This window comes from Onychomys torridus, chromosome 20 (genome assembly GCF_903995425.1).
Source record: "Onychomys torridus chromosome 20, mOncTor1.1, whole genome shotgun sequence".
Taxonomy (NCBI): domain Eukaryota; kingdom Metazoa; phylum Chordata; class Mammalia; order Rodentia; family Cricetidae; genus Onychomys; species Onychomys torridus.
In genome coordinates this window covers 30,530,275-30,542,305 of record NC_050462.1, presented here as the reverse complement: position 1 = coordinate 30,542,305, position 12,031 = coordinate 30,530,275, and the positions used below count along the sequence as shown (strand labels likewise).

Here is a 12,031-nt window from a genome sequence, read left to right as displayed (position 1 = left end):
CTTGCACTTGCTAGGCAGGCGCTCTACCACTGAACTAAATCCCCAACCCAGTCAGGGATTCTTTAAATATTTTGGATATTTAAACGTTGTTAGATAAATGATTAGCAAATTGTTTCTTTCGTTCTGCAACTTGTCTTTCTGCCTTCTGCACGGCATCATCCGACGTTTAAAAATGTTTACGGAAGATTCACTGACTTGTTGGTTTACTTGTGTGGGGGTGCTTTCCTGAACCTACATATGGACCACACGTGTGCCTGGTGCTGGTGGAGGGCACATGGGGCATGAGAGCCGCTGAAACGGGAGTTCTGGACAACGGAGGGCTGGTGCTGGGAGCAAACCCAGGTCCTCTACAAGAGCAGCAAGTGTTGTTGACTGCTGAGCCGGCTCTCTATCGCCACAGTTTAGCTCTCTGGTTGCTGTTGCTATTAGTGCTTTTAGTGTCTTATTAAGAATCTATTTCCAAAGACAAGGTCATGATGACTTACACTGTTTTCTAAGAAGTTTATAGTCTTACCCCTCATTTTACATATAGATCCATTCTGTACAGTTGCTTTCTGTACAGAAGAAGTCAGGTGGCTAGGCTCAGTACCGATTGTTCAAGAGACTAGTGTTTTTCCAAAGAGTGGGAGAAATAGTTGTCTAAAATAATTTTCAACACTTTTTTGAAATTTTATTTTATGTGTGAGTGGTTACTTGAGGCTGTCTCCACACACACATGCAGTACCTGAGGCAGCCAGAACAGAGTGCAGAGGCCCTGGAACTAGAATTGTAGATGGATGGAGCAGCCGTGTGGGTGCTTGGAATGGAACCCAGGCCTTCCGGGGAAATACCAAATGTTAACTACTGAGCCATCTGTCCAGCCCCTCACACGTAACTTGTACGGGTTTAAACTGGACTCACTTTATGCCACTGGCCTCTCTACGAAGCCTATCTTTATATCAAAATGACTGCTTTGATTACTGTGGCTTTGGGATAAACTCTGAAGTGGAATATACGTCTTACAACTTTGCTCTAAAACAAGCAAACAGAAGAGATTGTTTTACAATTCCAGTGAATCTGAGGACCAGCTCTTCCACTTCTAGACTGTTTTAGGGTAGCACTGTTTCGGGGTAGCAACATGAACTCTTCTAGCCTAAGAAAATAGGCAATCTCTTCTCTTACTCGTGTCTTACTGAAATTCCTTGGCAATGCTTTACAGTCCTCACTGTACCAGCCTTCCCCATCTTAGTCTCATTTACTGACAGGACTGTACTCTTCCGAATGCTGTTGTAAAGTGAACGGCTGCTTTCTTCATTCCCTTTTGCAATTCCTCACTACATAGAAACACAAGTGTTACTTGTGTGTCCATTTTAGACCCTGCGATGCTGCCAGTCATCCATGGGTGGTGTTGGCATCTGGAGCCTTTAATTAAGCATGTTTCATCCATTTCTGGCCCTGATCTTGTGGACTCCAAAATTCATGCGACTCACCAGAGGGTGCTCCTGCGGACTCTGAGGGTCTGTTTACTTTTCATCCATTTCTTCCCCCTCTCTCACGCCGGGTAATTTGAATAGTTTTATCTCTTGCATCACTGATTCCGCCTTGTACCTACTTAAATCTATTGTTAAATTCTCCAGCACCATCTTCCTACTTCTCTACTTTTCAGCTCTCATATTTTGTATAATTTCTTCTTGTTGACACCGTCAGAAATGAGGGTCTCCACATTTGCCCTCTAGGTACCCCAGAGGTGGGGTGTGTGCACGTGCCTGCGTGTGCGTGTGCGGTCTGCTGTTCCTTCTGGCACCAGGGACTTGCACTGGAACACAGACCTCACAAGACTGTAGCTGTGTCCAGGAAGAGGTGAGGCAAGGACTTCTACAATGCTACTGTCTTCCTGCTGCTTGGAAGCCCCTCCTGGTCCTTCCCTCCCTTAATTGCTGCAAATGTTTCAGTATTTGGAGAGTTCTGGTAGATTCTGGTTTTGTTTTTTTGGGTTTTTTGGTGTTTGGGGTGTCAAGAGCTTGAAGCTGCCTGTGATGTCACTTTATTAACCTAAATTTTTAAATTTTAGATGTAATTGTCATGATACTAAAGATTTAGCAAATTTGAGCCAGGTGGTAGTGACACACACCTTTAATCCCAGCACTTAGGAAGCAGAGATAGGTGGATCTCTGTGAGTTTGAGGCCAGCTTGGTCTACAGAGCAAGTTCTAGGACAGGCTCCAAAGCTACAAGGTTTTGGAAAACCCTGTCTCGAAAAACCAAACCAAACCAAACAAACAAACAAATAAAAAAACAAATCGAAAAAGGAAAAAAGAAAAAAAAAAAAGACATAGGAAATTTATAAGCCCATCAGACCTACCTACTTTTATGTTACATACCATTGGAGTGCGATGTTTCACTTTGGTCTGGATAACACCATCTTTTTCAAATTGTATCATATCATTAAGTGGGTCCCATGGTCGGGTACTAATTAGAAAAAAGATATTTAAATAGCTACAGAACTTTATTTCTTCTTATTAGATTATCATTAAGTAATTATAAAGGCTGTTCTAATCTTAAGATTTGTCTATATCTAATCTTCCAATTCTTAGCTTATTTGGAAAACTAACTACTGTGATAGAATGTAAAGTAAATAATTTCACACTCTGAAGCCAGGCATAATGGTACACACCTTTAATCTCAGCACTGGGCAGAGGTTTGTGGAACTCTAAGTTAGAAGTCAGCCTGGTCTATATAGGAAGTTCCAGGACAGTCAGAGCTACATAGTGAGACCCTGTCTCAAATAAATAAACAAAAGAATAAATAAAAATAAAATTTTACACTATGGGCTGAAGAGGTAGCATAGTGGTTAAGAGCACCTACTGCTCTTGCAGAGAAACAGAGTTCAGTTCCCAAAACCCACACAGTGGATCACAACCATCCATTTCTCCAGTTCTAGGGCCTGACTTTCATGGGTTCCTTACACGCATATGGTATTCATAAACTCAAAAAAGCTGGCATACACACACACACATAAATTGTAAAAGTCTGTAAAATAAAAGTTCACCCTAATTCCTATGTTGATAATAAATATACTTGAAATATAAAGGCAATAAATTATGCTAATATATTTTTTGAAATAAACGTTGACATTACTTACTCTGAAAACTTATAGTGCCATTCTCCTGTGAGTGGATCAAGTTCAAATAACTTACAAGCCCACTCTTCATTTTTTGTTTTCCGATCCCTGGCAGCTTGTCTTTGAGCTTCTTCCAAAACATACTTTTCTTGAGTAGCTTCTGTTTGGTCTTTGGCATTTATAGCTCTTGTTACTCGCTGCCAGAGTCTATTATACATGTAAAAATAATGTTTCAGAAAATCAGATCTCTATAGATTTTAGTCTCTGTTGGGAGCAAACACTGCTCACGTGGATTTCTGCCTTTGACCATGCTTATGCTCATACACTTAGAAACGAGCCAAGAAACAAAGCCCAATGCCCCGAACCGGCAACCACCACTAAGTGAGGGCTGATTTCTTCTTGGCAAGATCCCATGGTTCTTAAACACAGTGAAAACTGCTGACTGAGGCTGACAGGACTATAGGGAAGAAGTCTTCAAAGTACATTTGAAATCACTCTTTAGACGACTCTGACGCACACTACTTAGGATCACAGGATGATCCACAAGAGGGCCTGGCTGCATGAATTATCAGAGAACTTTTAAATTCAGTCTCTAGGAATAGGAACAGACTCTAAATGCTTCCTAGATTTAAATACACAAATACTATTAAGAACCACTGATGTACCAAAAAATAGCATGAGAAAAATTATTTCCCCTATTAAAACAGCTTTTTCACCAGCTAAATGAGAGTACAACATCTGTATCTCATCTGAGAGGGCAACATGTCAGAACTGAAACAGGCCTTGAAATTTGTTATACATAGGTTATTAATTTTCTATGTCATCCACTTAGCTGATGAAAAAGTTTCCTTTTCTAAGTCTTATTACCTCGTCCTTAAAATATGTAGAGCTGGACTAGGTAGAGGATGCCTATGGTCCCAGTACTGGGAAGTAGAGGCAAGAGGATCAGTAATAATAATTTAAGGTCAATCTCAGCTATACAGCAAATTCAAGGCCACTTTGCTCTGCATAAAACTACAGATTAAAAAATAAAAATTGTTCAACTATATACATACATCAAAAATGGCTGCATATCCCTTTGGACAGGGAGCATCGTGTGGTTACACCTGAAACAGGACTTTAAAAATTGATGCATACACATTTTCCAGTGCTGACAACCTGTATTTTATGTAGAAAATAAAGTCATGTAGACTTGGTTCACAGAGTAAGGACTCCCGGGTATCAACTGCAGAGTAAGCAGTGTTTATACACAAAGAGATATAAACAGCAAGTTTACTCCAAAGTGTTAGGAGTTCTAGAAAGAGTGTCATGACTGAAAAGCAGAAGCAATGACCTCAACGACGGTATGGCCTACTAATTCAAGTCCTCGGAAAGCAGGGCATGGAGTAGCACTATTCCTGTCTCAGAGGACAGAACAAGAGTAGCTGTTTTCTCTCCACGTCACCTTCCCACAGTGCACAGCAGACCAGAAAGCAGATGCCAGGGAGAAACTGACAACATGAACTGTTCTATCACTTTATGCAAACCGAACTCAGAGCACTGGAGGGGAAGAGAGAAAGAGCAGCCCGTCGGAGTTTGGAGCCGCAGAGAAACAAGATGATCTGTGCAGTCTTTATGTCACCTTCACCAACACAGAATGCTCTCAGTCTCACAAATGGCAAACTCTCTTACTGAATTAACTCAACAGCAGATAAACTAGTGTGACTACACTATTATACAATTTGAAATACTCCTTAATGTTAAGGTTAGCTTAAAAAAAAATGGTAGACTTACTTCTCTGATTCAAAATCATCCTGTTCTTCAAATTTTACAGTGTGCCTTATTAATCGCCACTGCTTAATGTCAGGTGTTGGATTCCAGAAAATCTCTGAGTTATCAGTCTTTTTGTCATTAATGAAAACTTCACTATCCTATATTTAAAGGAATTAAACATCAATATAGTTATTTTTGTTTAGAAGACTACAAAGTACAGCAATACACTAATAAATTCTTTCTGCTGTTAAATTTGAAAAATATTTTAAAACAAACATAACTAGTCCATTTCTCAAAGTCCCAAATTCTTTCCGTCTGCATGAAAACAGTAGTTTAAATATGTAATTCTAATCCATTAGGAAAACCAGCTGACTACCTAGAACGCTCATGAGATGTTATAAGTTTCATTTAACAAATTTCAAACGGACAGGCAAAGTCTCAAGCTTCCTGTCTGAACTGTTGTAGAAGAACACGGTGTGCTGCTGTGGGCAATGCAGAAAATCAAATTGCTGAAAAACTTCGGAGACTCTTAGCATTAAAAATTGAACTCAACCTTAGACATTTGATGGTTTTAGAACATCTGTTTTTCCAGGTATGGTGGCACATGCCTTTTATCCCAGCACCCAGGAGGCAGAGGCAGATAGATCTCTGTGAGTTTGAGGCCAGCCAAGGCTGCAACGTAAGAGACCTTGTCTCAAAATAAAATAAAATGACAAAGATGGCTTTATCATTGTTCCAAATAATAATCAGATAGGAAGTCAATTAAAACATCTTCCAGGGACCAGGAAGAGGACTCTCATGCTGATGACCTATTCCTGAGACCCACACAGTGAAAGGAGAAAACACACACACACACACACACACACACACACACACACACACACACACTCACACACAACATTCTCACTCCCCCACACACACACACACACCACATTCACACCAATTTTAAAAACATTTTGCAGAACCTATGTAGCCACTGGCTGAGTCTCTAAACCTGGCTTCCTTTTCTTTCTGTACTTGCTTACTATAGTGCAGAATAGCACTCAGTGTTTGTAGTGAAAATGCACCTAAGAAGTAGACCATGACCCGTCTCAGTCACATAAGCTCCTTGGAAGAAGGTACACAGATGGGGACCTGGGTTGGCAGAGATGAGGTCATAGCCACTGCTGCCACACACACTGCACCTTCCCACCTTCCTCCAACAGAAACCCGACTCTGACTGGACCAGCAAAGTTCTGCGCAGCCATGGGCCCAGGGCTCACTGCCTACTATCCAGATGCTCTGGCTGTGTCTCCTTCCTTTTCAAATGGGCACATCCTATTTATGTGTCAGCAAGATAGCACAGCTAGTGAAGGTGCTTGCTACCAACTCTGATGGCCTGCACCTGACTCCTGGAACCCTCACAATAGAACGGGAGCATTGGCTTCAGGAAGCTATTCTCTGTCTTCCACATGTGTGTCATGGCACATGCACACACACAGATTAAATAAACATATACAATGAAAAATGGGTATCTATGTACCAATTTCATCAAGTCCAACTAAATAGTAAATGATAAATACGAGCTACATTCTTAATAATGTACACAGCACGTATCATACGACTTCTACTCATTTAAAAGTCTTACAAACATAAAACATTTATAAAACAAAGTGTCATGGGCAGCAGAGCAATACCAAAATATCCACTTTTTAAAAAAACGTATTTACTTATTATATATACAGTGTTCTGTTTGCATGTCTGCCTGCAGGTCAGAAAAGAACACCAGATCTCATTACGGATGGTTGTGAACCACCATGTGGTTGCTGGGAATTGAACTCAGGACCTCTGGAAGAACAGCCAGTGCTCTTAACTGCTGACCCAAATATCTCCAGCCCCCAAAATATCCACTTTTAAGATGAAGTTTATTTAGTGATACTTTTACAATAAAATCGTCCATTTTCTCCATCAGATAAAATTATTTTTGCAATATAATATATAAAAGTACTTACCCAATGGCCTTCCAAAGTAGCTAGGACTTCTTTTCCCAATTTAAGTTTCCCTGATATTTGGTTAACATAATCACTACTTCCTAGAAATGGCTTTAAAACAGAAAATATTGAGCATTTTAGTTTATATTTGCAAATATTATAGAAAACCAAATATCAAAGAAAAAAATAATTAAATAGTTACCATATTCTTGAAAGGAAAAACAGTGAAATTTAAATTTAAATTAGAGACTTTTAAAAAAATTAATTTGAATTTTGACTATGAAAAATATAGCTAAGACAGACTATGAAATCTAAATAATTCAGAAAGAAGACCCAGGGGTATGAAGACCTATGACCTGTGCAATCTGAGTGCTGCTCTTCAGGACTGAGCCCCATCAATGTGGCAAGACACCAAGAAAAAGAACTGAGAAAACAGAGGGAATTTAAAAATTTGAAAACAATCCTTCAAAAAATAAAATCACAAGGAATACACTTTGGGTCCCTATAACTGGCTTACTAATGTCTTTCCTTAGGGACACAGTTTTGATGCTTTGGCATTTAATGACATGAGTAACTCTTTAAGACCACTTTTATCAAGCAAAGGGCACAGTATCAAATAATCCTTAAGAATGCCTTTTCACTAGAAAAGAGATTCTGGTCACTGGAATATCAACAAGGAAGTAATTAGCAACACCTATTATTATAGTCCCTATTTTTATCTGAACACAATGAACTAAGTGATAACTGACATTGTCACAAGGTTTCAAATTTCCCTTTTGTTGAAGCAGACAGAATTTTCCAAAGATGGCTTCTCTTGAAACCTACTCACTTCCTCTCCAGCCCCCCACCCCCCCTTGCTCTTTTTCAAGGAGACCTTTGCCAGCCTCCCACAGAGAAGTGCGTCACCGCCCCACCTCCCGAGCCTGGGTGGGTGTGTGGCTCTTCAATGAAGACATAGGATGTGCTGTAATTTGGCTTCTAGACTAGTGATGATGGGGGACAACTGAATCCTCAGCGTGCTGCCGAGACCTGGTGCTGCTAAAGACCTCCAGCTGCCTCAGAGCTGACATGCTATCAAGCAGCCAAGTCACATGAAAGGCCACATCAACAGGTCCTCCCATTAACAACAGCCCTGGCTCCAGGCATCACACTCATAAGTGTACAAGTCTTTCGTGGATTCTGGTCTCAACTAAATCACTCATATTCTTCAAGATTTCCTCATGTTCAACCTTTTTCAAGAGAAAAGCCATCTCCAATACTCCCCATGTAATTTTTTTCATTAACATCTGATGAGGATTTATTCTTAAGCATGTGAGCTAAAATAATTTTTATACAGAAATAATTTTTTTATACAGAAATAGTAACTAATATGAAATTGTCTTACTGTATGCAACCAGAGTCTCTCAATCCATATCTACCTTCTGGAGTTTTCTAAAGCAATGTTTTAATTCACAGAGATGCTTCAATCATTGCTTCAGTCTTATTTGCTCTATAGCACTGTTTTATCATTAACACTAAGAAGAAATGGTGGCTTTCATGTTGATTTGTATCTTCTCAGGCTGTCTGTCTCAGGCTGTACCAAGACACTCACAGAGAATGTCCCTGGACCTATTTCTCTCGGACCTGGCAGAAGCCATGTTTTTATATTTAGTTCTTACTCCAGAACTAATCTGTATTTTTTCTTCAGTATTTGTAACACAGCTTTCCCTTAAGTAGACGACACCATCATTTACCAACCTTTAGCTTAAACTCAAGTACTGCGCTGTACCCAGTCTTCTGACAGGTGATGTTGACAGTTCCCCCAAGCTCCAGCGTCATTGTGCCGTAGAGGATACCTAAAGAAAAGAGAAACTTGACAAAAGCTGAGGACAGGAGCCGGTGACAGAAATAAGCAGCTCTGCAATTTGATATACAGGAGAAACCTGAGATCTGAGGCCTCCTGCCTCAGCAACAGAAACTTGGAATACAGACACAGAGTGTTAAGGACCTACAAGCGCATACTCGCATCATGCATGCTGGCAATGTTACACTCTTATTTAAAGTGCAGAGGTGGGCCAATGAGATGAGTCTGAAAAACCAGTCCTTCTTCGGCAGGATATTTTGTTCATGTGTTTTGTACTGTTGTGCTGTTTGGTTGTGGTTGTTGATGATGCTTTTGCTGTTGGAAGCTGACCCAGGGCACACTGAAGTGCTGTGGTACAGTGTTCTGAAGTGTAAAGCTATGCTGGACCTTCCACATGCTAACACTTCACTCAGTTGAGGGACGGTGTTAGCCGACAGTTCAATGGCAGTAAGTCAGTAACACATAGTGACTCCTACATGTCCTTCAGTGTCAGCACACACAATACAAGGCCGCGTGCCCACTGGTTGGTGGGAACACTGCAGTAAGTATGTACCCTCACTACCTTCCCTTGAAAGCACAGTTCAGTATGAGCCAATTCAGCGTCAGTTGTCACTTTATACGACATAATCACTACAAATCACAAGGCCCAACTCCAGATAAGCAAAACAACAAACAAACAACCACCACAGAAATTTCAAAACTTTCACACAAGATAAATGCAAGGAAATTCCATTATTATAACTGAATTTCTTACAAGGTATGTATCACAAAAATAGGTGTGACTATTATGTGTGAATTAATTCACCATAGAAATAGTCAGAAAACAGCAATACTCTGAAGTAACTATGGGTCAAGGTTTTCAAACAAATATGTCTGACTATCTCAAACAAAACAAATTCTATTCACATACATTTACTTACAAACAAAAACAAAACAAAACAAAAAAGCAAGAAGCAGCTGCTCTAAGTCTGGAAAAGACTTACCTTTGCAATGAGCATATGGCATTGTCATTACGTAATCTTCACCTCGATTCAAGAAAGTCAACCGTGCTTCTCCCTCTAATATCGCGGAAAGAGAGTTTCCTAAAAAAAATATTGTTAAATTTCACAAAACTAATACGACCAATTCAAAACAAAGTATATTTGGGAAATTTACATTTCTCCAGGAGAAATATTTAAAATACTTCAATTGTAATTCATGTGTGATAACACGTATTCATCACCTCATAACTAAAACATTACTTCATTCATATTCCCAATCTTATAAAATTATAAAATTTTCAAAAGGCATTCAGAGGTATTTATTTAGGAAAGTCAAATGAAAAAAAATCCAACAGCCAATAAAATACTGCTCTATTGGAGCTCACTAAGTTTCCTGGGGGCTGTACCCAGCAGGACTGCATGAGAGGTTGACTGGACCACGGGCCTGGGTACCAGGTGACCGTAACTAGCAAGGGGGAGGTCTATTGTTCCACCCCTTGGCATTGTTATGAATAGACCTCTGGAATAAAGTTATGGGCCGGTGAATAAAGGTCCAGGCCCACCCGAGTCTCCCCTGTGTTTTCTCTCCGTTTCTCTCCCCTCCATTTCTAACTAAGTCACTTATACCTCGTTCCTCAAGAGTCCCTGGGGTACATAAATGTGGGGGCTGGTCTCCCACACTGCTTCATTGTACAATTTATTTGGACTCTTCTGAATCAAAATATTAATTCTAAGTCACATATAGGTAAGTCTCAACTTTTAAATGTTTATAATTGATTCAATAATCCTATTAATGATTTTAAAATCTGCATAATCCAGGTGATAAAATGCCACAGTGACTTCTTTTAGCTTGTCTCTATGTTTTTTCTTTCCTTAACATCTGCATCTTTAATGGAGTATAACTAACATACAACAAACAGCCTATTTCCAGCATTAAGTGTGATAGTTATGTGGTACCACATAGAGGATCCCTAATTATACCACGAAACTGGCTTGGTGGCACATACCTGTATCTACATTGGGGAAGTAGACACAGCAGGACTGGGGCTTCTGCATCAGCCTGAACTACACAGAAAGACCATCTCAAATGACTGAGAGGTGGGAATGTAGTTCAGCAATGCAGCACCTGTCTGCATTACTAAGACACCCACCCACCCGCCTGCCTGCCTACCTACCTACCTGCCCACCCACCCACCTAAACCATCATCCTAAAAGGTCCTCATTATCCCCAGGGAAACACTAACATTTCCTATCATTGCATTTTTACCAATTCTAGTGAGTATTGTAAAATATGCCATTTATATTTGGCTTATTTTCACCTAGCACATATTTTTCAGATTTGTCTATGCTATTGTGTCAAGCATACTTTTTTTTTTTATTGATAGTCAGTATTCTATAGTTATAAGAGGTCTATAGGAGTTGATGTTAGGTTCGGTTTATCAGTGAACTATTATGAGTTAGTATGAAAGAATGTTGTGATATGTATATAAAAGTGCAAACATTTATGCACAACCATGACTTTCCCCTATCTCTACATCAACATGTATAGATTCCAACATGAGAGATACCATGAGATATATGCCTAACAGGCTACTTCATAAATTATACATCATCTCCTCAGATGTCTTTACTCAAAGAAAAATAAGTATTTTTTTTTAAAGCTTTAAAGTACCCTTGTGAACTCTGGATTCTTTCACACTATAACGAGCTAGCCCTGGTGCACATAAGTCATATTAATACATAAGACAAAAGAGAGCAAAGTGCAGAAGCTGCACCTGAACATACACCACGCACCTGGTGCTCAGTAAAAAATGTCTGTAGTCTGTAGGGATGGAACAAATACCCACTAAAGTCACCTACACTGTAGCTGGGGTGGGGTAGGGACTGAAGCCAGAGACAGAAGGAATATTATCAATAAAAAAATATGTGGAGCTTTTGAAGAAAAAACATCCAACCCAAATCAAAAGAAAATTAAGTAGGGGGAGCATCTTTAAAAACCTAAAGGTGGAGCTGGAGAGATGGCTCAGTGGCTAAGGGCACTGACTACTCTTCCAGAAGACCTGGGTTCAATTCTCAGCACCCACATGGCAGCTCACAACTGTCTGTAACGCCAAGATCTGACACCCTCACACAGATATGCAGGCAAACACCAATACACATAAAATAAAAATAAATAACTTTAAAAAAACCATTAAATTAGAGCAGGAGAGATGGATCAGAGGTTGACAGCACTGACTGCTTTTCCGGAGGACCCAGGATCGATTCCCAACATCCACATGGCAGCTGACAACTGTCTGACACCCTCTAAGATCTGACACCCTCACATGGACATACACACGGGCAGAGTACCAGTGCACATAGAATACAAATAAATAAAAAACAACAAA

General features: G+C 39.9%; 1 protein-coding gene across 5 annotated transcripts in view; it reads right to left on the bottom strand.

Annotated features, from left to right (window-relative positions):
• Osbpl8 (oxysterol binding protein like 8) overlaps window positions 1-12,031 on the bottom strand; it is a 133,300-nt gene that overhangs the window by 8,236 nt on the left and 113,033 nt on the right. For all 5 annotated transcript variants that reach the window (XM_036169573.1, XM_036169574.1, XM_036169576.1 and 2 more), the window contains 6 exons: window positions 9,648-9,746; window positions 8,559-8,656; window positions 6,843-6,932; window positions 4,873-5,009; window positions 3,121-3,306; window positions 2,360-2,447 (listed from right to left, as the gene is read on the bottom strand). In XM_036169573.1, coding sequence (XP_036025466.1) covers window positions 2,360-2,447; window positions 3,121-3,306; window positions 4,873-5,009; window positions 6,843-6,932; window positions 8,559-8,656; window positions 9,648-9,746 — 698 coding nt within the window. The remainder of the gene's footprint in view (window positions 1-2,359; window positions 2,448-3,120; window positions 3,307-4,872; window positions 5,010-6,842; window positions 6,933-8,558; window positions 8,657-9,647; window positions 9,747-12,031) is intronic.